The sequence below is a fragment of the Anopheles bellator genome, chromosome 2, assembly GCF_943735745.2.
Source record: "Anopheles bellator chromosome 2, idAnoBellAS_SP24_06.2, whole genome shotgun sequence".
NCBI lineage: Eukaryota > Metazoa > Arthropoda > Insecta > Diptera > Culicidae > Anopheles > Anopheles bellator.
The window spans coordinates 42,883,606-42,908,255 of NC_071286.1; the positions used below are offsets into that span (position 1 = coordinate 42,883,606).

At 52.7% G+C, this 24,650-nt stretch overlaps 5 protein-coding genes across 5 annotated transcripts; all 5 read right to left on the reverse strand.

Moving 5' to 3' along the window:
• Nucleotides 1-676: 676 nt before the first annotated feature.
• On the reverse strand, nt 677-1,445 carry LOC131207575 (protein D3-like). Its single transcript, XM_058200194.1, has 2 exons — nt 800-1,445; nt 677-735 (listed from the first exon to the last, which is right to left on the reverse strand). The coding sequence occupies exons 1-2, from the start codon at nt 1,443-1,445 to the stop codon at nt 677-679; spliced, it is 705 nt and encodes a 234-aa protein (XP_058056177.1).
• A 429-nt stretch (nt 1,446-1,874) lies between these two features.
• On the reverse strand, nt 1,875-2,852 carry LOC131208859 (protein D3-like). Its single transcript, XM_058201770.1, has 2 exons — nt 2,517-2,852; nt 1,875-2,442 (listed from the first exon to the last, which is right to left on the reverse strand). The coding sequence occupies exons 1-2, from the start codon at nt 2,679-2,681 to the stop codon at nt 1,951-1,953; spliced, it is 657 nt and encodes a 218-aa protein (XP_058057753.1). The 5' UTR covers nt 2,682-2,852; the 3' UTR covers nt 1,875-1,950.
• A 1,252-nt stretch (nt 2,853-4,104) lies between these two features.
• On the reverse strand, nt 4,105-4,741 carry LOC131208296 (protein D3-like). Its single transcript, XM_058200976.1, has 2 exons — nt 4,320-4,741; nt 4,105-4,258 (listed from the first exon to the last, which is right to left on the reverse strand). Exons 1-2 carry the CDS (start codon nt 4,739-4,741, stop codon nt 4,105-4,107), a joined length of 576 nt encoding a protein of 191 aa, XP_058056959.1.
• A 788-nt stretch (nt 4,742-5,529) lies between these two features.
• Nucleotides 5,530-6,559, reverse strand: LOC131209148 (protein D2-like). Its single transcript, XM_058202145.1, has 2 exons — nt 5,911-6,559; nt 5,530-5,842 (listed from the first exon to the last, which is right to left on the reverse strand). Exons 1-2 carry the CDS (start codon nt 6,414-6,416, stop codon nt 5,704-5,706), a joined length of 645 nt encoding a protein of 214 aa, XP_058058128.1. The 5' UTR covers nt 6,417-6,559; the 3' UTR covers nt 5,530-5,703.
• A 2,057-nt stretch (nt 6,560-8,616) lies between these two features.
• On the reverse strand, nt 8,617-13,189 carry LOC131209338 (ATP-binding cassette sub-family G member 5). The gene is made up of 7 exons (XM_058202389.1): nt 13,041-13,189; nt 11,633-11,998; nt 10,345-11,556; nt 10,142-10,285; nt 9,807-10,066; nt 9,459-9,739; nt 8,617-9,383 (listed from the first exon to the last, which is right to left on the reverse strand). The coding sequence occupies exons 1-7, from the start codon at nt 13,187-13,189 to the stop codon at nt 9,141-9,143; spliced, it is 2,655 nt and encodes an 884-aa protein (XP_058058372.1). The 3' UTR covers nt 8,617-9,140.
• Between the last annotated feature and the right edge of the window lie 11,461 nt (nt 13,190-24,650).

Below are 24,650 nucleotides of genomic sequence, written 5' to 3' on the forward strand. Positions count from 1 at the left end.
GCGTTACACACGCACTGACACACAAACATCCACACACTGGGCCGCACGATCGAAAGCCGAACGATCGGACCGCGATGCGCCTTTTTTGTCCACCGTCCACGGTGTGACACGCTCTCTCACTGCACGTCACAAAGCGCGTACCGCACAATGACCCCGCACGCACGCCTACGCGGTCGTCGCTCGGTCCGGAAAATCGGTTGTCGCGTGAAGATGGGGAGGAAAAATCGCTCACTCAACGCTTGGCGGTGCAAAAAAACGCCGTGCATTCGCACGCACCAAAGGGAACCGTTCTTTCGTGCCCTTCGCTCCGTCTCTCTGGCTGCTGGATGGCTGTGTGTGCTTGTGTGCGTGCGGATTGCTTTTCGCCCCATCAAGAAGGGCGCGCTTTTGACAGCTGCCGACGGGCGCTCACGAAAGTTTGTGAGATCCTTTTGACAGTTCTTGGCAGCGACGGGTTCGGGTACTTCGCGTGAAGGTTGGTTTGGTATGGCTGATTTGAAAATTTTAAACAACGTGAAACATAACAAACAACGTGAGCCTACAAACACAAACATATTTCTCTTGGTAAAATCTCCTTTATTGGAACAAAACCTCGACCTTTTACGTACAATTTCGTTTTCAAATCGTAGGTAACCATCCTGGAAAATGTGCTGGACCGTCGTCATCTAATATTAATTCACGTTCCTCCAAAAACGGTACCGTTGGCACGCGATCCGTTCAGTTCGTTCAGCGAACCTACGGAACAGAGAATAACAAATGGTTTCGCATCAAACTCACTGCGCATCCAACTCAAACTCACTTTCATCCTCACATTCTCGCAGTTGCGCCTGCAGGGTGGGCACATACTCGTCGTAGTGCGTCTGGAAAAAGTTACCCGCGTAAAGGTTGGTCAGCTCGTACTTGCGCGTAAAGTTCCGCGTCGAGAAGTAGCGCCGAACCGTTCCGCACCGGCTTGAGATCCTCGGCTCGGGAGAAAAGTCCAGCTTCTGTAGGTGTTCGAAAACCAGCAGGACGAACCGATGCAGACCCGTACCGCGTGCAGTGATGGCGCCCAGATACTCCACCAGCAAATCCCCCCGGTCGATGTCGTTGCCCGGAATGTTGCCGACTGCCCAGTGTATGTACTCCCGGAAGCGAGGGTCATCCCGAGACGGAACATCCGGATCCGTCATGATCAGTGTGTAGAGGGCGCGCTCGTTCGAGTTCCACGTCACTAACGGTGGGTTGCGGATTTGGGTGGGCGTTAGCCGATTGCCACCCTCCGCCTGGCGGCCACTTTTGAACGACACTCTGGCCCAGCAGTCCGGTGCTTCATCGATAACATCTGGCACGACCTCGTACGCGGCAAACGATCGGTAAACGTGCGCGTCGTTCAGAATGTCCGACGCGTCCGATTCGAAGTAGCACAGAAAGATCACCACGGGGATCACCGTCATTAGTAGCATGGTGAACGGTTCCACGGCCCGCGACCGCTGACGGCGGGAAAAGCATTCAAACTGCCAGCCGATTGGTGATGGGATTTTCCTTTTAAAGGAAACGTACGGCAGGTCGGAGCGGCGCTGAATTGTTGCGAAAAACTGGTTCCACCATATGTGGCGCTGCTAGAATTTCCCCGTCGAAAGTGAGCGTTTGCTGCACGTCGGCGAATGATGCAGCGTCAGCTCTCGGGTCGATTATCTAACGCACAAGTCGTTCGTGCACACATTATGTTGCGCTTTAAGAAGTGTGCGCAAACCATCATTACCACGAGATCGGTGCGCTTGACGCGATGTCACTCTAATTGGGTTGATAATGACTCAAACCACTCTGCGGACCTTGATAACCCCAACTCAACGATGCCGCTCGATGGTATACGAAATTAATTAAACCGAACATGTTTCGGTCAGAATGTTTATTTTATTTTTTAGATGTCCAGAAACGAAAGGAAAAAAAGCGGATGTCCAATCTCTTCTACTCCGTACCGGATGAAAGCTGTGCGTGCAGCGTTGGAACGTAATCGTCGTACTGTGCCTGATAGAAGTTACCGGCGACCAGCGTTCCTAGGCCGTACTGCTTCACAAACTCTCGGTGCTTATAGCTAACGCGATGGTTTCGACTCCGGTTGGACACGCGGGGAGCCTGCGAGAAATCGATGCGACCCGCGGGTTGCTCGTACACCAGGAACACGTACCGGTGCAGTCCAGAACCGTTCGGAGGGCCGGAACCGACGAACGCGTACATATGGTCACCGTCCTCCACCCGGTTGCCCGGTATATTGCCCACGAGCCAGTGGCCAATCTCGCGGAGCTTCGGCTCTTTGCGGCTCGGTGCATCCGGATCGACCATAAACAGCGTGTAGAACTTGTTCGGATCGGCGGCCCACTCAACTTTCGGTTGGTCCTTGACCTGGGCCGGCCGGAGCTCATTGCCACCCTGAACGGTCACACCACTCGGGTAGCATATCTTAAACCAGAGAACCAGAGAGTCTGAGTGTGTCTTCCTGCTCCAATCGAACCGTAATTCACCGAACCACCTACCTTCGCGGACTCCTTCGGTGCTACGTCCACCACGTCGGGAATCACCTCATGCTGGGCGAAAACCTGTTGAATGTCGGTCATGTTCGCTGTCGATGTTACGTCACTCCGAGCGCCCAGCACCAAACACAGCCCGAACGAAACTGATACCCACGATGGCCGAGTCATTGCCGGGCTCGCTGTCAGAGTGGTTTCGCGTTCGCTTATCAGGCCAAACACTGAGTACTTCAGGCGTGACACTTGGCTGCAATCTAACTGTTCGCAATAATCTCCTCTCCAATGATAACCATCACCTGCGAGACACGGCTCCGCCAATTGTGCTCGGTACAAAGCGATCGCTCACCGACTGATCTAATGGTCGGAACATCAGTCAAGATTGCAACGCCGAAGAACCGGTCCGGTGTCGTGGTCTGCGTGACGGCGCTCCCGGTGATCGGAGCTAGCGGCTGATCGCTAGGTCAGTGGTGGTGTTGGCCCTTTCAACTGCTCACCTGCCTTTCTAATGTCCTTTTCTTTCAGTGTTCAGCGTTTGAGCAAAACTGCTATTAGCAAGCTGTTGATTATCAACAGCTTTTTGGAAATTTTAAACGATTTATGGAAAATACTGATTTTTGCGCAAAATCGTTAAACATTAAGATTTTGGGAAACGAGATTTTCTTTGGCAAAATTCCCTAAGAATAATGTATGGACCCTGAGTCTTGGAACACTTTCAAAATAAATGCATTTATAGTCCGTCGCTTCTTTTATGCCGATGCGGCTATTGCATGCTTTATTTCGGCGCAGTGCTTCGAATGTTCCGATGGGACAATGTTTCCTGACTCCACGCGTATTTAAAACATCACCAGTTGACTAACGGAACAGAGCGCTCTGTCCACTGAAGCCCCCACTAACGATGGCACCCTTAAATTATGGCAATTGCTACATGTTCCAATACAAAGTTTTGTTTTACATAAGTTTGTATTTCTCTGCCATTGCAGATCCTTTGTGCTGCAAGGATTCCCATTGCGCCCTCGGTCAGCCGGTCCTTCCGCCGGCCGCAGAAGTCTGCAAAGACGGCGACTACGACGACGACGAGAGCAGACGGGATCTGGTTCCTCTGATTCGGCCATGTCCAGACGGTGGGCACAGGTGAGTACATAGAGCCGTTCCTCCTCAGCCGTCGTCTGCAACCTTACGCTTCGCTCCTCGCTCTGGCCGGCCCGCTTATGTATCGCCTATCTGTCCCTTATGTTCCGGTTCGTATGCTGCTGCTAGCGCTCCTCTGTACCGCGTTCCCCGGTGATCAGTCGGTCTGCGCTTATTGCGTCGCGGCTGCCTGCCTGTTTGTGTGTTGTTTTGTTTTGAATCGCTCGGAAAAGGCTCGCAAAGCAGAGGCATCCTGGGACCCCTTTCCCACAGATGGCGCGACGGCCGAATCGGAAACCCATGCGCGGAGCCTGCGGCCGAGTTTATCGACCCCAGCCGTTTTGCGATCGGCCGAGATGTGCGCTTCTGCGCTGCGGGAGAAAGTACTCGAAGGAGGGTGGCGCAGGAGCGCAAGGATCACGCCGACCTCTGCCGGGTCGGAACGGAACGAAGCTGCGCGGAGGAACTAAAACGCATTCTGAAAGTGTCCCAGCTGACGGTACAGCTTCGGGACGTAGTCGTCGAACTGTGCCTGGAAGAAGTTGCCCGCGACCGGTAGGCCCAGCTCGTACTTTTCCGAAAACTTGTGTGTCGAAAACTTGCCCCTTCCCTGGGTGCTTCTGGAAGCGCACGTAGTGTCAAGAAGCCGGTCGGTCACTTCAAGCAAAACGGGCCACTTACCTGTTCGAAAGTCGTGGCTCTTTGAAGTAGATTTTTTCGTTCTGTCGGTACAGCAGGAACACGTACCGGTGCAGGCCCGTCTTGCGTGGGGGAGCCGCCCCAATGTAGTCCGACAGGGTATCGCCCTGGGCCAGGTCCAGCCCCGGGATGTTCACCACCAGCCAGTGGTGCCACTCGCGAAACTTGGGTGCCGTCCGGCTCGGTGCGTCCGGATCGGTCATCACGAGCGTGTAGTAGGCGGCCGGTTCCGCTCCCGGCCAGCTGACCGCCGGTGTCTGCTTCACCTCCGTCGGCGTCAGGACGTTGCCGAGGTTGACCCGCAGCTCACCCGGATACACCACCGTCAGCAGGCTCTCCGGTGGCACCGGCACCACGTCCGGCACGATTTTGTGATTGCGCAGATCACGCACAAAGTCCGACATCCTGCTGGGGACGCGTGGCAAATGCAACTGGGCCCCTTGAGCTCGACCCGGAAACGTGCTCTGCCCGAAAACCCCCGGGGCCCACGGGTGGCAGAGTTATGATGGCCTTACCGCCGCATCGGCAGCTATCGAGAACCGCTTCTAGGTTTATAGGTCGTTACGTGCATACCGGGGCCGAGCGTCACGAGTGCACTGTGGGCGCTGCTAGACCTTCGCCGCCCGGCAACAGACACACTTTCCGCCATTTCTCAACCCGGTGACATGCACCTCTGGCTGCATCGCAACGAGCGCTTCGAGGCGAAACAATAAACTAATTAAACTTTTCGCAAACTATTTCCCGGCCCGTGTGACGTGCCACCGAGCTAAGAAAAACCCCGGGCAGCCAGGACCTTCGGGAACCTCCTCGGGTGTCATTGTCACAAATATAGTTCGGTTCGGTTTTCGTTCCCCAAAAACTCTGCCCCCGCATTATGGCCATCGGTGTCGGTGGGCGGCATCGACTGTGCCACGCTCGCCCGGCACGAAGTGTCCCGATTTGACACTCCGGGCGGCGAGCCTCAACAAGCCACCGACTAAGGTTACCATGTTAACCGGAAATAAACGTGAAAGTGAACCAGATACACACCTTCGTCGGCCGGAGTGCGGAAGTGTGTTCGGCCGGCGCCTGCGGCTTTAACTGCGAACACCTCGAGAGCCCCAACCCAGAAAACGGAATGGGGCGGAAATGGGCCTCGACGACGACGGCATCAAAACGCAACGGGTTTTTGATCGATTTTTTTTGTCTTTTATTGTAACACGGTGATTTTGTGCGGTGGATGGATCCGAAAGCAAGTTGTGTGCGGGGTGTCAGTGTGGGGAGGAAACTAAGAGAAGAGTGGGTGTGCGTGTGTGTGAAGAAGATGATCGGGTCCGGATTCGGCTGGGCTGGCTGGGTGGCAGGAAGGAGCAGGACGATCGCGTGTTCACGAGTCCGTGAAGCTGGCGTAAAGTTCCGGCACGTAATCGTCGTACTGGGCTTGGTAGAAGTTTCCGGCAACGGGCACGCCCAGCTGGTACTTCTCGGTAAACTCCGCCACCGACCACTGGCCACGGTTGGGATTGCTGCAATCGGGCAGGGAACGGAGGCTGTGAGGTCGTGGGAGCTTGGTACTCTTCACGCCTGGACTTACCGGCTGGATAGGGCTGTTTCGTCGAAGGTCACATTCGATGACTGCTGGTAGACGAGAAACACGTACCGGTGAAGTCCGGTGCCTTGCGGTGGTCCCGATCCGATGTAGTCGGCCAGCACCGTCCCGTCGGCGATCTGCGCTCCGGGCACGTTACCCACGAGCCAGTGCTTCCAGGAGCGCATCTCAGGATTGCTGCGTGACGGAGCGTCCGGATCGGCCATCAGCACCGTGTACAGCACGTCCTGCTTCGCGTCCCAGTGCAGCGTCGGCTTATCCTTCACCTCGGTCGGCGTTAGCTCGTTCCCGAGCACCACTTTCGCCCCGGACGGGTACGTGACGGTAAGCGGGCCCTCCGGAGCCGTCGCAACCAGATCCGGCACGATATGGTTGCGCTCGAAGGCTTCACTGGTGGGACTGCTGGCCCCTTCGTGGACGACAGCAGCCAGCACTAGCAGCGCCACCACGCTGGACATCCGAACTGCGTACCGTAGTCGCCCCTGTTCCATCCTGATCCGGGGAGAGCAAAACAAAGACTGATCCGAGCGAACGTCTTCGCGGGTCTCTCGTTCTGGAGTTGCTTCACACGCCGCGCTGATATGTTGTTGAACGCACCGGGGACCGGTTATGTAAAGCACCACCTCTCCCAGATGCTCTTTTATATATACGGGCTTCAACGCGCACAAACACCGACACGGACCCCGTGGCCCGATCGACACAGACGACGACGGCGGTGACTCGTTGCTCCCCTCTCTCCCCAGACCACACGGTTCAAACGGTCTTTGTTTCCGGCCGAACGGGTGATGAACGAAAAAAACACCGTTCCGAGAGCTCCGCGATCCGCCGCTGCGCGTCCGCATCTATCATCTGGCACGGACTGGTCATATGGTCGGGGTTCACCAGGGGGGAAGCGAACAGTGTTTGGCAGAAGTTTTGCTACTTTTCCCCCCAAAGGGGGGTGTGTAGCCGGCCGACTCGAACGGGGGAAGTTAATGTTGTTTGCGGAACCATAAACGAACGCTCGCCTTTGTTGCAAATGGTTGTTGCATGTTGATGCGCATTTATCCTTACCAGTGTGTGTTTCTGGTGGTGTTGGCCGGCGAAATGAACAGCCTGGCGCGGCTTGTGGTTCTAATTTGTTTTTAATGCTGCACCTGGCGGTGCACCAAGGGATGGCCTTTAATTGTTACCGTCCTGGCGGACAATGCTTTCCCGGCCCGCGATGGGCCATCATAAAGCAGCAAGTGTTGTGATTTTTGAATGCCTTTGAAACAAATGCCACCGATCGACTAAGTGATCGACATTAGCACAGAGTGCTCTTAAATTTTTCCAGCCACCGTCCGGGGTCTGAGCCACAAATAAGCGAATTCGGCGCCCATCACTATCCGGGCAGTTCAGTAATAGTTGCGTATTCATCAGCACCATTTGGTCGAGATCGAGAAGATTAGAGCTCTGAATGACGGTGGGGCAAGATAGGGCCTGAGAGAGACACAACAGTCCGCCACGCGATTGTGAACGAGGTAGTGGTTGTCGTTGAATTGTTTTACCGATACTATGTGATATCATTCACCGGCCACAATGGCACTATCAGTGATTAGTATGAATTCAAAAGCCGACTGTTGCGTTTGTCGCCTATACGAGCCGATCGTCAAAATGCTTGCTTAGGGCTTGGATCACCAAAACGACCAAAAGGGATGGCCACACAGCTTCCACATGTTTGCCGAAATGCTTCTTGGATTGTGTAACGTCAGAACAATATGGTTGCTTGTGGTTTTGGGAAATGGATTCGAACAAGAACACGCGAACGCGAACAAAATCGTCAAAAAAGTGTCGAAACTCCCATAAGTTCCAAACAGTTTTCCGATCGTTTGACTGTTGATCCCAATACGAGACCCGCAAAGCTCGAGAGCACATTCCATTTACGAAGTCGCCATTAAAACCCATAATGTCCCAGTCCTAGCTTTAAAGAGTAAATTTGTTAGCCTATATCCTATCGATTTTTCATATAATGTTTTGAATGCTCTGAATCATGGTGATATGAAGCAAAAGCACACTCACGAATTAAACGTACAGCATTGTGGCAAAGATAGCGACGTGTGTAGTGTGGACAAAAAATCAACCATTCATAATATCAAGCTCGAAAAATCAATAAGTATATATGGGCTCAAGATTGCCTACAGAATACTGCTACTCTATTTTATATAACGGGATGCACGTTATGTGTTGTTTTAACTTGCTTTTGCCACTTGCGAGATTATGGAGAGGCATCTCATAATGACTACAATCCTTCGAAGTCGCCAGAATTTCGTTTCATTGTTAACCCATCGTGAAGTAAAACCTTAGCAAATCGCAGGATAAAGTAAATAATAATTAGATTAAAGTTTAGTGGTCAAAGTCTTAACCTTTGACCACTAAACTTTAATCTTATTATAAAGCTTTCCGGTAAGTGACCGGAGATAGTGTACAAACTCTTTCGGAACGAATTAATCGTAAAAGTTGGGAATTACGGTAGAGTAAGATATAAAAGGTACACGATGCAAATGGTGCGTAATTGGTAATGGTTTAAACGTAATTTGAATGAAATTTTTACTGTAAGCTTTTTGCGCCATCAATTTGTGCTGTGCTCAGCCTTTATAAAACACGGAGCAAACGAAGCTTCTTTTCCCATTTATGTACTTGATTGTCGTTTATTAAAAAATGTTATGTTCACTTGCATTTCTTGCGCGTTTGAGTCGATATCCGTCGCTGTAACGCTGAACGTCCGTTAAATGCCTGTTGTTCCTAGTGCGCTTGATCTTGATCCCCGACGCCTGCCCGGCGTCTGTATCCGGGCTTCTCGTACGATCTCTGTTAAAGTTTAAAAACTTACGAAACTTCACACACTACACTACACAAGTTCCCTACTCTCACCCTAATGCCGTAGACTATCGAATAAAACAAAACTACTACTTGTTCGCTACTTGGCTGTGTACGCAAAATACGGATAATGTCAATGTCCAAAGGGATACACGAAACGTAACCTACGGGGGAGCGGGGCTGTTGAAATTTCGACCCCACCAGCTAACGGTTGGCGCGGCATCGATTCGGTAAAACAAAATTAACTAGCTAACTCTTTTACATGCGCGCTACGGTCGAGATGACTGCACGATCTACACGATACTTAGTTCCTTCGGTGCTTCGCGTCCCGGGTTTGAAATTAATTTTTAAAAGTCATCACTCATCCTGACAGACGCTTACACGCGCTTCCCGTTTCGGGGGTCCTTCTTCCGCAGCAGCGACTGGCAGTTGACCAGGAAGACGAACATGGTGAGGGCGAAGAACACGATGCAGGTCATCAGGAGCCCGAGCACGGTGGAAGTGTACATGTCGCCCGGGTCCAGGATGTGATCGCGCGGTAGTAGCTGGTGGTCGGCAAGGACGAAGGTGCCGTTCGGTGGTGGACACGGCTGCTGCACGATGATCTCCGTGTACTGAACCTTAAAACAAACAATGCAATGGCCCCGGTTAGTGAGAGGATCTGGAAATGCAGTTCGAACCCTGCTGCGGCTTACCTGTTTATTTCGACACTGTTGCTGGCTGGTGATGCTGACCAGCGTTTCCGCACTGTACTCGTTCTCGGTCAGCAGCGGGGTGAGCCATTTCTGTGGGGTGAGCAGCTCCACCCATCGCAGGTACTCGGGAGTGTTGGCCACGTGGACGGCATATCCGCCGGCGGACGCCATGAGCAGCTGCACGAGCGTAGTGGCTATCGTGGCCGTGATTCCGCAGGGCACAAGATGTGCAATGAACAGCACTATCGTCTGTATGGCCATCAGGTAGAGCAGCATGTAACCTGAAACCGGAACCGGTACGTTTCAGCTGTTGCCGACATTTCAACTTCTGCGTCGTGTGCAGCTTACCCATGTACAAATAGATCCCGGTGTCGTTGTTGGTCGTGTAGGAGTACAGTCCGGCCATGCTGTGGGCGGGCAACAGGTACGCCAACCATATGCACAAACTCGGCATCACGCTCAGCGTGCCCTGGATGACGATGTACAGAAAGCGACCGTAGAGGCCCAACTTCAGGTCTTTCTCCGCGTGTCGGCGATCCTCCTGTACGTCGCGTATCTGCAGCAGCAGTAGAGGCCACAACGCCACCATCATCATGCAATGGTGATAGCTTCGGAGGTGACAGAACACATTGGTCAGGATGGTGATTTTTAGGGGCTCCCGGTTGGTTGGTACCGGTACTTACCCAAGACGATCGTTAAGATTGAGCTGAGGATCCGTAGCCGGTACGTCCCAGAAGATGCATCCGATGAACAGCGACAGGATTGCGGCAAGAATCAGCCTACTGATCCACGTGAGCAGTGATCCGGGCTGCTTGTAGGACATGTACCTGCAAGCACTCGAAGAATGAAGAACCGGTCCGCGGAACGGGAGTCTCGTCGTACGTACCTCTTGGCGAGGGCATTGATCTGGCTAAAGAAGCCGGCGGCCCGGGTCGGCTCTGGTAGGTTGGCGACCGGTGCTGCCAGCGGTGGTTCGGCGTTGACGTGGTCCCACGAGTTGGCGAGCGATTCGATGCGCGCGGACGACTCGAGCAGGGCGGCCGCCGAGAGGTCGTCCAGCGTCACCAGGTCCAGGTAGTAGTCGGCGGGATTTTTAAACGGTGGACACGGATACCCCAGCTGGCCCATATGGCGTGGCAGATCGGCCCGGCTGCCCGAGTAGACGGTGCGGCCCCCGGACAGCAGCAGAACCCCGGAACACATCGACAGAATCTCGAACGTTGGCGGCTGGAGGGTCATGACGACGATCCGCCCGGCACTGCACCACTGGCGCAGGTACTCGACAAGGAAGAACGTATCGAAGATGTCCATGTTGATCGTGGTCTGGTCCAGGAGCAGTATCGACGCCTGCGTCAGCAGCTGGCAGGCCACGTTCAGTCTTTGCTTTTCCGAGTGCGTCAACCGGGACACGTTCGCCGACCGGACCGCCGTTAGGCCGAGATCCTCCACCAGGATGTCGATGCGGTCCTTCAGGTCACTGCGATCGTACGGGCCTCGCAGTGCGGCCGCAAACGACAGCGTGCTCTGGACGCTCATCCGGGGATCGAGCGGAGCCGAATCGAGGGCAGGCACGTAACCACACAGCTGACGCAGGATACGACGGTTAACCTGCTGTCCATTGACCAGGATCTCGCCTCCCATCCGCTGCCGTACGCCGGCCAGTGCTTCGACCAGTGCCGTGCCTTCCCGCTGTGACGTAGCCATGATCGCAAACAGATCACCGGCTTTCGCTTGCAGCGAAACCCCACGCAATCCGGGAAGGACATCGAGGCAGTGCACCTGGATGTTGGGATACACCAGACCGGCCAGCGAGTGGCGTCGGCTCTGCGTGGTGTAGATGTCCTCCGGGTAGAGGCGCGTCTCCCCGTACGTCGGCGAATCGTCGTAGTCCCATTCCGCCAGCAGATCCGCTTCGCTCTGCGAGCGAAGATTGTGGTGTCGCAAGTTGGTCGCGTACGGGTTGTAGACGTGCGTGCCCGCTATGCTGGCTCTGCTGTTGGCTTGCTTGAGCGCGGCCAGCGGAATACCTTGGGCTCGAGAGCTCGGCCGTGAGTTGGTGGCGCCGATCGCGCGAAAGTCTGACTCACTGCGGTACTTCCTGGAACGACGCGAGGACACGACGAGTGATTAGTGGAAGCTCCCTGAGTGGAGTGTGATGGACCTTAAGTCTGTACCTTAGATTAGCTGGCACACGACCTCGGTTTGTTTCGTTATCGCTGCTGTCGTAGCCGGAAGAGCCGGGCCCCGGTCCGGTGCTGTCCCGGTAGCCTCGGTTCACGCGGCCGCGTCCGTTCGCTTTGGAGGAGTTGCGTCCGTTCGGGCGCCCGTTCGACATCGGTTGGCCTCCGTTCGGTGGGAAGACTCGCGGTAGCCCAAACTTGAGGTAGGTGTACATGTTCGAGTTGATCGGGTTCTGTTTCGGGCCGTACCGCGGATGGTTGTGGATCGCCGTGTCCCGGTGGTACTGTGAGCCGTACGGTTTGGGTGACTTGTCCGACGAACCGAGGGCCGAGTCCGCAAAGTCGGAGTTCAAATTTTGTCTAGAACGAAACGGAAACGGTTAGTGACGGGTGCTTGCTGACGGGCCGTTGCGCCGTTGGCAGATGGGGGAAAAAACCTTGGAACTTTCATTAACCGACTACGACGGTCGGCTACAACAATGGCTCATAAAACCACACACACCCCGGGCGGGTGACGGTTAATTGCAGTTTTACATACCACGGACGTCTGAGCCACACGAGACATTTCGCAACGGAGTCGTGGTCGCTCTGAACTCCAGGCGAAGGGCGAATTCCGTTGGGCCCCGGGGTCGCGACGGAAATGCTTTCCCAAGCCACAGCCCAGCCCCGAAAAACCTCTGGGCGTGCCTAATGCTCGTGTCGGGCCACAAGGTTAACCACGGCCACCGATCAATCGATCCGATTGGGCCTCCGCGAACACGGTAGCCCATTTGTTACGCGCTTTTCGTCGGCGGAAAGTCTGAGCTTTGAGCTTGAGCTTTAGGCCGGTGCAACTCCCATGCAAAGCTGTGTCGCAATCTCGATCGACATCGAGGGTGACAATTTGTTGAAAGGGTGGCCAGTAAATCGAGCGGGCTACCTTCAACAACTGCGTCACGCATTGCGGGTTAGGTAACAACGCTCGTCTACAGCGTTCTGACGTGAAGCTTCACGGGCTTCGAGGGCCGGCCGCCGTGCTCCGTTTTTAAACGCCTTTCCGTCGACTTCGACGCGGTTAATCGAGCCTTTCGAGCTGGGCAGCCGCACCGAAATCAGGTCAATCCGGCCGCGGCTCACGAGTCGATTAGGCAGCCAGCCAGCCAGGCAGCGAACGGACGCCATCCCTTGCTGGGCCCGTCGTGTGTAAAAAATGAACGGCAAACGGTTTCTCCGTACCAAACACCGCCGTCCGCGATCGATCCACCGATTGGTCGCTAGCGTTCGGAGATCGGCACAAACGCGGCAGAAAAGCAATGTTTTTCCAGCCACCCCAAAAAACCCCGCCGGGTGGTGGGTTTCGGGTGGAAAATCAGGAAAATTATTTCTCAAGGCAGAGAGCGGAGTGGCGCTGGCGGATGCTTACCGGTAGATGGACCAGGCGTGCAGATCGTCGGTGGCACCGGGCGGAAGTGTTCCGTGCATTCCGTGCGGCATCGAGTATCGGCGATCTTCGCGCTGATGGTGCTGCTGAAGCTGCTGCTGCTTGGCCGTACTCATTTTGCGCAGTTCCATACCACCGGCAGCACCGGTAAATCTGCCAATAGAGAGAGAGAGAGAGAGGGAGAGAGCAAAAACAAACAGATGTGCCGTTAGTGGAGAAAGTGGTCAATTGGTTTTGATGAGCCAGAAATCGGCATGTCTGGGGGAAGAAAACCCATCCCCGTCGGCTCGAGAACAGTCATTAAACAATTTCGGCACAAAGCACTTAATTTCATTACGAATTCGATCGGTGGTCCGGATCGGCGAAGCCAGCCGGATCACCACCAACTTCGATCTTCATTCTTCTGCTGGTTCGGCCGAATACCGTAAGAATTCTGCAGGACTGCAAGTACTGCGTGGCAATCAGTCCGCTGACGACTTCATTTGGCCGCGCGTGTGAGTTCCGGATTTCCTGATCCGGTGCCGGCCACTGCTAGGAACGCTTTCATCGCAATCGCAGTCATCAGCCGCGGGGCCACAGCATCCATTAGCCATTAAGTCGCCATCGGACCGAACGTCACTCGCGTCATCAGCGCGTTGTCCATTAGGGGAGTCGGACATTCCATTCCGTTGATTTCATCAACCGAAGCGAGGTTTTAGCTTACATCGCGGCGCCCACCGGATTTATGTCGATCGCGGTCCGTCGCTTATTGCTTATCAATAAATCATGGCCCAGCGTGCAGTGAGTTATGACATTAGGACTGCACCTGCTCAGCGGCTGGAAACAAATCGTTGAGGGGCTCTCGCGTGCATTGCGCAACCTCTGGGGCTAGGGGTTTGCCAGCGAGAGTCGAAAAGCACCAGTGAATGACGGCCACCTCGTGTCGGACTGCTTGCGGGTTTGATCGTTAGTAAAAAGACAGACAATAATTTCTTTCGCCACCGACAAACCTGTTGGATGAAAGCGGGATGCCACAGAGTCCCTAAGGCCAGACACACAGGTGGGCTGACAGTAGAATTCTGCCGCACGCTCTTCATAGAGGAAATCACGGTAGCATCGCGTCGCGCGTCACGCCACCGGAACAAAAACGGCACAACAGACAGCCGCGGAACAATGGCAAATGTTGGGGCTGCTGCTGGGTCCGTATTATGTTGCGTGCCATTCTTTTCTTCCTCCCCCCAGCCCGCTCGCGTTTGATGTTGGCCCGGCGGCGCTACATTCACACATCACTTTCTTCGCGATGGCACGATCGCGATTGATGGAGGATTAACTTTCACCCACTTTGACTGAGACATCAGCCCCAGACATCCCTCCCGGTGGGGTGTGGGGGCCGGTTGTTGTGCCATTCTGTCGTGTCCGCAGGGCCCGGGCGGCAGGCTATCAATGGCGGCCACAGCCAGCTGGAAAGTGAAGGAACTGTCTTGGTACAACAGTGATTAATGGAGACTCGAGCCCTTCCGCGAAAGGGCCACATACCCCACTTCGGTGCCACTTTCTTACACACACGCCGCTGCTGTTTTCGTGACGTTTTACATACTACAAGGGGGCGAAAATTATCGGGAATTCGCTTACAACTCGACACATATTTCTTTATTCTTCTAAATCTATTTCGTCGTCCCTACTCTATGCAGCGCACCTACGAGGGCTTTTCAAAAAGTATCGTAACTTTGAATTTCCGCCGGTTACGTATATTCGATTTTCGATATTTTGTGGCGTTATGTTGCTACTATGTTAATAAGTTCGACCATTTTCAGTGTTCAGTCATTTTTTAGCAGCCGCTTTATCTGAACGTGTTTCGGCTCACCAACGATTTTCGTCTATTCCAAAAGTTTTATGGCAAAGAATCAATATTAAATTTTACGTGAAAAACGAAATTAAAAGCGCGAATGCATTCGAAATGTTTACTGTGGCTCGTGGTGAAGATATTTTGTCCAAAAGTAGCGTTTATCGGAGGTTCAAAATGTTCTCAGGGGGCCGAGAAGATGTGAACGACGAGAAGTTTGGTCGAATGTGAACAGATTTTTTCAATTGCAGGGGCGTGGTGCATCATGAGTTGTTGCCAAAGAGTAGAACGGTCAATAGAGACTATCATCCTGCAAGTTATGCGCAATTTGTACGAAGCTAACCGCCAGAAACGTTCGGATTTATGGAAAAACAAAAATTGGCTTTTGCACCATGATCATTAATTGTGCGCGAATTTTTGGCCAAAAACAAGACTAATGATCCACGGCATTCCTCAGATCTGGCCGCTTGTGACTTTTTATTTTTGAAAGGATCATTCTACGCTACGTTTGAGGAGATAAAGATGGCATCGAACGAGGAGCTGAACAAAGTTACAAAAAACAGTTTTTTGAAGTGCTCCGAGGTTTGGAAAAATATATGTTGGTATAAATGTATAATATCTGATTTGGGATTACTTTGAAAAGGACAAAATACATATTCATGAAAAAATAAATAATTTTCGGTAAAAATCACGAAAGTTGCGAAAATTTTTTAGCAGCGCTCTCTACATTTGTTCCAATTTTTGCAACGATCCAAAAAGTCATTTTTATGAATAACCTTCAACACATTCTTCGATTTGACTTCTATCTCAACTGTTGACTGTAAAACTGTGGACACTACCGAGCGACCTTTCGAGCAGATGCATGATGCATAATAAAAGAATACTGTTTCCCGTTCGTTGTTGGCCACAGTAGTAGATACTCGTTGAATCAGGCGGTTAATGTGCTGGACTCTAAGAGGACCGAGCGCAAAAACCTTGGGGCTGTTATATTTCTTTTCAAGCTAGTGACACTTGTGTTTCGTGTCTCATTGGCCTTCCATTCACCGCAGGAAATAAACACACGGAAAGAGCGTGCCAAAAGGTCCGATAGATTAGAGCTGCCAATTACGAAGATATCACACACTGATTCGCTCATTTCCGCTAGGTCCAATCATCCTACGATCTGGCGTGCGGTGTTTTAGATGCATTTCCGAAAACCCCGAGTGGACAAGCCGATCCCACTCAGGATGAGTAAACGACAGGGGTAAACGCGTTCTTGGAAGCGTGTCCGAAAGTCACACTCGGAGCCGGGTTTGAGTTTCACGTCCACTGAGTGCGTCACGCATTCCACCGAGATGACGTCCGAGAGGCCGTCAAGAAGGCTGGCAGCACCATTGGATGAAGCGATTAAAACATTGCGTGATACGATACCCCCGGTTGCTAGCCATCCCTTTGAACTGGCAAAGAAGCTCCCGATTCCGGGCCACGATTTATGCACTTTATCACCGCGCCCGTTCCGTTACATCCCGTTACCGAAGGGAAATCTTCTCCTGCCAGGTCGCCAATTGTTCTTAGGAGGGAGCTGGAAAAGTGTTCTTCATGCAGCACCCCACGCAGAATGCGGAAGCCCCACACACGAGAGCCAGTCCTCCCAGGAGGAGACGACAGTCATCTTCACCGTTGATAATGGCGCGGTTGGATGTAGGAAAAAAAGTGAAAGAATAATTAAAGCCAGAGCGCGAGAACGGAGGGCGAAGCCCCGGTGGCGCGGTGTGTTCGAAGACGAAGGCATTTGCATTCGTTACATCGACAACAGTCTCCTTCTGTGTCTTTACAAACAGGCAGATGAAGCGGAAAAGGAAGAAGCAGCCCAAGCTGTTGCGGCCAGCAGCTGAGGCGTAACGTTATATTTCGTCCCGTTTAGCGTGGCGCAAAAAGTGGGCAAACGGTAAACGGCAAACACACATAGAGGTGCATCACGGGGACGGCCATCACCACGAGCTGCTATTGGCCCAGCTGCCTGCCGTGCGGTTCCGGCTATTCCGGGTCCGGGTTTCTAATTCGTTCTTCCACCGCGCTGAGGACCTGCCGCCTGTGGGAGCCACTGGACCGTTGCACCCGGGTCTGCCGGCGTTTGGTGCATTCTTTTCGTTGCAACTGTTGCAGCACCGAAGCTTTCGATTTTGGGAGACGGGCTTCTCGGTTGCTAACGGGGTGTTCCTCGGGCACTATAAAAATCTAACTCCCCAACTTAACCTCACTTTCACGATTCGCCGAACCGAGGAGGTTCGTGCAGTAATTAGCTGGGAAACGTGCTGCCTATTGTTTACTGTTTTACGGCCCACAGCTCTCGGCGGGCCGGCCGATGATCGTCGTAATCCTCAGCTCGGATTGATCTGATGTGCGTTAATTCTGTTTTTTTTGCCTACATTCCGGTAGAATCGTGCGTTTCGAATGACGTGGTTTAGAATCAAATAAAAAGAGGTCTCTGTTCGTCACATCCCGAGATCGTGGCACGGATTGCGATTGCCGACGATCCAAACCCCAGAGTCTGGCGACGAGTCGACCAGACCTCAAGAGCATAAAAACACGTTCCGTCCATTCTTCAAACGGTCCCCTCTCTCCCTGCTAGCCACTAATCCCGTGTACTGGCCCCCGGCGGGTGCATCTTCAACAAGGCACGTCTTCTAACGCTAATTGAACCAGAAGGAACAACGGGGAACGTCCGCGAACGGAACGGAGCGCACCGGTTTTCACCGGCATACCGGTTTACTGGCGATGGCAAGTCCTAGTCGCGAGTGGAAAACGGCGGCCCTGCTGCTCACCCATTGCTTCTCCGAGCCATCCACATATAATAATATGCGGGACCGGGGCTGGCCTGGACGACGACCGGACCTTCATTCCCGGGCGCCCTACATTTCCTCCCGTCGTTCCCGACTGTCACACATACGGGGAGGTGCAGACCTAGAGGCTTTTGAACATAATTCCCCGTACCCTTACGCAGTCTCCCGGATGCTGCGAGTTTCGCGATCGGCCACACTGTATATGCGTACATGGCGCGTTTATTTATTTAGAGCATTACCACCGCGTGGCCCAGCATTCCGGAGCCCCAGAGAATCCAGGTTGCTGTCATGATGGGTCGATACTCATTTTTGCACACGAATCCTATCAAAAATATGAACAAACTTTAAATCGAACTCACCGTCTCGCCTGATCGGTGACATCCGGCGGTGATCGGACGGGACCGAAATGTCAGCAGTGAAAGTGTCACAATCGCGCGGTCCCGGGGGGTGGATCGAAAACTTTCCTCACAAGCATGTTCCTGTGTCACGGTGGCCACCTTCATCGTCCCGTCACCGCCCATCGGATCTTGGCGCGTTTCGCGATCGAAATTTGCCCGCCGGCCAACCATCGTGGGGCGGGAGCCGCGTTGGCGAAACCATTTTCAACCCAAATTAATGATGTTTTAATGGGATGAAAGTCCCAGCGTGGAGCCCATCGGTGGTCGGGTCAGCGTTGGAACAACGTCCAGTTCAATGTGCCGGCCTCATATGTGCCGGGGCAAATCGCTAGCTGCTAGTGAATTGACAGAACTACCAATACACAGTTCTTCTCAAAGTAAACAGGATTTTTTCAACAGGCCTTTGCGCCTGATATTTCTGATGGTGCCAAAAATCGCATTTTATCGATAAATAATTATCCATATTCACCTGATCTGGCACCCTGTGACTTTTATTTATTCGGAAAACTTAATTTGCCGATGAAAGGAAAACCTTATGCTGACATTTCGGCCGTTCAGAAGGCTTGTACCGTCATGCCAGTCAAAGACCTAAAATCGTCATTGGAAAAGTTGTTAAGTCGAGCAAATCAATGTATCGAAGCGGAAGGAGACTATTTTGAATAGAATAAAACGATTTTGTAGGAAAACAACATTTGTTGTTCTTCTTTGAAAAAGTCCCATTTACTTTGAGACAGCCTATGAACACCAACCATCAGCAGTCATGTGGGCCACTTTCGAAAAAAAAAATCAATTTAAATCAACAAACACACGCGACACGTGTCAGAACGGCTGCGTTGCGTGCTTCGCTGCCCATTCAGGGCCGCAAGTGTAAATGAAGCGTTCAAGTTCTCGGTGGGCCGTGGGCCACCCTTCTAAAGGCTCGCGGAAAAATTCTGGGCCCCACCGCGAACCAGTCTACGTCGATCGCCGCGCAGAAATCGGACTCGCCACAAACGGTGTCAGTCGCGTGTTGAACGATTTTCCGGTCGATCGAGGCGATCGGATCGGATCGTTTCGCCGCTAACGGGGGATTTTCACTACGGACGGTCGGGTCGGAACCGTAGCCCGCCCATCGATCGGACTGGCGCAGCGAGCGGAGATGAGTTTTTGGCCACCTAACGGCACTCGCCATCGGCCGATGCCGCGGTGCAATATCTGTTTCATTTCCTTCCCAACATTTCCGCGGCCGTTCCATCGGACATTGGAGCCCGATCCGAGCAGTGCTTCGGGTGCCTTCTGTATTTCGATGAGCACCCGTAATTATGCTCTACCTCGAAATCGGCCGCGGACATGCTGAGAACTGAGCGGCGCCCAACACTCGTTAGCCGGTTTGCCACACAGTTACACAGTGATTGCTTTAAAATCCTGCCTGACCCACTAACACACCGTGTCTTGGGCGCCTCGGTCTGGCCTGATTGAGGCCTTTTGGAACATCGAAGCCCGGGCGCAAACGAGCGCCCATCGGTCGGCATGATAACAAGCGGGCTGAATGCTGAAATTACATCATCAGAGAATAATGCGCGGAACGAAACGCGTGCCCGTAGGTGCGAACAGCGGGAAAACATGCGTTCTGCGACCACCAGACCGGACTGCGTGTGGGGCGATTTGTTTAAAGGGGGCCATTTCCATCGGCCGCTCTGGCAGTTCCTGCTTTCTTACACATCGGCTACACGAAGTTCCTGTTACACGTCGAGTGACAGTTCGTGCTATTAGATAAGCGTCTACGCACCACAGATAGGAAGCAGATTGACCACGCCGCGTACCCGGCGTAATGTTCGCAGCGTCTGCGAAGTGGAACCGGTCCGCGACGCTCTTCGCCACGCCAAGCCAAGTGCGTGAAGAGCGCGAAGCAGTCGCCAACCAGCGGCCAACGGAAAAAAAACCTTTCTCGGACGATGGCCCCGATTTTCCACGGTCTTTCGACGAATCGCATCTTCAACGCTCGCCCATTCGTTCTGTCCACCAGGGGAGGGGGGGAGGAACCGGTCAACGGGGCAGCAACCCGGAGCGACCGATACGCATGCATACACGTTGCACAATGCGCAACTTCCGTTTCGATGGGCTGCGATCCGCTTTTGCCCCGAACGTGACGGATCGTCAATTGCCGATTGTCCGTGACCGAGAGGGGACGCCCTCCCCCGGGCAGTAGAGGGCGTGCATCTTGACCCGAAAAAGTGCCTGCCAAGTGCGCCCTGGCCAGCTGGGCGGCCAAGTTCAGCCGCAGCGCGCGGAATCGAACGAAAGATTTCGACGGCCGAACGGCCACAAACCCGGCCCGTTTTAATCAATCGGGGTCGGGTTTACTCTTGGAAGCCTTGGAGGACGCGGTGAGAAAGCACCGAAAACGCAATTAGAAACAATGGGATACCGTGGGCGGCCGGCCGGCCGATGCTAATGAGTTGTGGGCGCAGGCAGGCGAGGCCGGGGCCGCTAGCTTCCCAACGATCGGTGAAGGTGAAGAAAACGCTAAACTGGGCAATAAAATTCAACGATTCCACCGGCATAGGCGGTTCCGAAACACCGTACGCCACGCCACGGAGAAAGGTGAGAAACGAGAGTGAGAGTCGGTCGGAGGTGCCATCCCGAGGTGGGACAAATTTGGGCCATGGGAAACGCCACCGGCGCCGCCAGCGCGTGGGAGAAAGTGCGTGGGAAGTGCACGTATTTTCAAAGTCACCGAGCCACTAGCGGGTTCGAATCTCCGCGAGACGCGGCAATGAGAGGTTTTAATAAAGATAGTTGACATAAAGCGCACCCGACATAATTGGGACGTTTGTGCACTTCACGTGAGTAAGTTTGGCGTGCCCTTTGCGTGCCGTACTCGAGAAGCCCTGCGCGCAACACGCAACGGGTAAGTGGCAAGACACTCAGCCACCCGATAACGGCGATGATCGGCTTGCCGTCGCAAAGTAGACTTTAATTATGGCGCATGCCATGTTAATGGTTTGGCGATAATCATTTCTTGATGAATTAGATTTTCCTTCCGAGCCCGTGCTTCAGTCTTTTCTTTTATTATTGGCAGGCGCTCCGGTAACGTACCCCGCCCCGCATATTGGTAGACACTTTCATCCGATTTCACGCTAATGACTTATGCGCGGGCGCGCTACGCGACTACCTATGGAAAAGAAGCATTATTTGTGCGTGTCACTCTAAATTTAATTTATCACCGACGGCGCAGACGTCAGTGAAAGCGAGCCATTTTCACGTGGTTTCGTACAACTAACGCGGCACGTCGCGAATTTTGCAATAAGCAAGCGAAAATGTCATATCGAAAATGAGATAATTTTTCAAAGAAATCACATGCTTATTGCATTGAAATAAAAAGCTCATCTCCCAGGCAAGTGCTTTGATTGTATCTTGAACCAGTTTTGCTTTGTGCCTAGGCGAATTGTCATTTAAGAAAGTTACTTTACCGTGTCTTCTGGCCCATTCTGATTGTTTTTCGATCAATGCATTGTTCAAATTAATCATTTGTGTGCATTTGCGATCTGTGTTAAGGGTTTAACCAGATTTTAGGAGCTTGTGATACACCACACCTTTCTGGTCCCATCAGACACACAGCATTGTTCTTTTGCTAAATCTGGTTTTGCAGTCGAAGTTGATGTATTTTTTATTTGATATTTGATATTGATTTATATTGATATTTGATATGATTGATATATTGAGCTCCTTCAGGTAGTCACACGCATTAAAAGTTAACGGGAACGAACATAACCAATACGATCGTGAAATACAGTTACATTATTATTTAAGTCAAAACGATCGAACACAGAGTTGAAATGTCGAATGGCACTCGTCAGTGGTTATATAAGTACGAAGATCGATTGCGACGTTCGGCAAGGAACTGCGAACATCAAAGTGGCACGATGATAGGTAATTGAGAGAGTATGCTAGGCGCGTTGATCTTCCTCAGCAGCAATCCCGCCATAAAGAAGCTCTGGGTCAAACACCGCCTTTTTTAGGATTCCCGAAATGAACTCACTTTCCATCCCCAATCACGATCTGATGGAGAAATGACTTCCTTTTGTACCTGGCGAGCAGAATTTAACATTTGGTTTTTCGGTTTTCCTGCTGTCTTTCGTTCAGTTCTTGTGACTCCCATTTTCCAATATTATGAACGTTCCAAAGACTTCAAACTTGGAATATTGGGACAAATTCAGCCGATCTGCGAATTGTTGTTGCGTATGCGTAACATTTTCGTCGAAATCTTCTTGTTTAGCATAATCGGCATTGCTTGGAGTTCTCGGTCTTACAACAAAAACCTTCGACAAGCATTTGATGCGATTGTGTAGCAGTTTTCTTCAACAGCTAGCAGAGAACCAATGATCCCCGCGAAAAACCTGTGTATGTTCAAACGCCACCAAACGTAAGTTGCCGACTAAAACATGGTTCATGGCGAAATCTTTTTGCAGATGCCAAAACAAGGTAATGTTGCCAGAAAAGGCACAATTAGGAGGACCAAATTAACCGCTACAGCCATCTGTTTCATTTTCGACTTTTGGGCCTGGTAGTTAGTACCACTTCCGTATTATATGCCCACCAACACGCCATCAGTGGGACCCCTTTGGGGCCACACATGAATGGGACTTTGCTCCTCAAAAGTCTGTGTGAACAAAGACGGAACGCCAGTGCAATAATTTGTATTCACCAAAAAACGAAACACACGGCCAGTCAAATGCTGCCATTCAATTCTCATTGTGGAACACACGGCTTGTGTCTACAATGTGGGCGCGTTCTCTGGTGGGCTGCAAACCTTGAATTCCTACCAAACAGCAACCGACCGCAAGCAGAACCATTACCGCTTCCGAAATGCAACCGGAACCGGACAGGGGTTGAAGGTTTTTCTCGCGACGTAAACATTTGCGTCGCGCCATATTGGCTCAGCGCACTTTCCCACAAAATTTTTCCCACTTCCGGTGGGCGATCAATCGCGGGATGGGCCAGCTCGGTTTTGTTCGGGCCCGTTCTAGCGAGGCACCCACCCTTTTTCGCTGGACGAGATCGATCGGCTTTGTGGCGGTTGGTTGTTTCTAAATGGCTGTACTCTTCAACCGAACCACTCCTCCGTTCAAACGCTATAAAGATAAACACAAATGTTGACCGGGCACATTGCATACTGAACCGAACACTCTACTTTGCCCCGGTTGGCCAATGCACCGCCGATTGGGGCATCGTTCGAAACGGCTCGCTCACGAATCATGCCGCAGTTTGCGCCTCGAAAAGTGGTCCCCATTAATCAGAGGATAAGCAAACCAACCGCCAGATTGTCGGTCTTCATCTCCTGGCGCACGATAAAGCCTACAAACGAAGGCTCACGTAACCTTCCCATTCCGGAGTTGGTCTTTGTTTCCGCCGTGTTGGTGTTTGGTCGGTTTGTTTATTTTTCAATTAAAACCCACCATTACTCGCGCGGTTGAATCGCCGCGACATCGCCATCGCGCGGAGGTTGCAATTAAGAGGCCAAACTCGGGCGAAGAAACGCCGGATGACGGACCTGACGGGAGGAATCGTTAGAATACTGATGAGTTTCCGTTTCGCACGGACCGTCACTGGTCGCCGAAGGAAGCTTCGGTTTGGTTTGCTGTCCGCTCGAAAAGATGCGCCCAGAATAAGGAAATAAAACTGTCCGTCGAAGGTTCGCGTTTTGATGTATTTGGCCGCTGCGTTGGCCAAGGATGGCGCGCATTCGCAGACGCGTGTGCCCGGATAGGAAACGGATATCGCACAAAATACCGATCCGGCTACCGATTGTTTGTCGTCGGGACAGCGCAAAACTAATGATGATCGGAGACTCGCCCAAAGCCGGTCTTCGAGATGGGGCTTTCTGCGTTGGTCGGGCCCGTAATAGGTGAAGGCCACGGCTATATCGATGATGGTGCGTTGGCGCATCCGTTTGCGTCGGTGGGCGCCCTAATGACGCGCGGGTGCACTTGAAGGTGGCCCCCACGAAATGACAAATCACTTACGACGGCGGGCAGAGGCGTATTCGTTGAGTTGAGGCTGAGCTGGCAACTGGCAATTGCTGGAATGCCGTTTTCGCCGAGACCAGTTCTCAGATGGCATCCCTAGAGATACGCCCCACCAAGTCGAAAAACGGAGTTGTGGAGTCACTGCGAGCCGGACGCAATGCAACTGTGACACGGCGCGGTGCGAAAGTTGCAGAGATTGCATTATGCAACGTCCCAGGCACTGGTATGTCTGACGTCTGATGGCTTCGTGCTCGGGTGCTATCACCGTTAGATTTGATCACCGCCGCTTTCGGTGCAGCTGGTTGCCTTGTGGCCGTTGGGCGCAGCTGCAGCTTGGCCAACTAATCGCCATCGGTCGTCGGTTGTATCTATAAATTTTGATTCGACGTGTTCCGCGGGGTGACCTTCGCGGGGAGGCCCACAACACCTTTTCTGCAGCACGAGCACACCAAATCCTATGTTGGCCCCGTTTGTGGGAAGGGCACAGACACCTTTTTGGCACCGATCGGCGGCAACTGAAAAAGCCCCGATCGAATAATTTA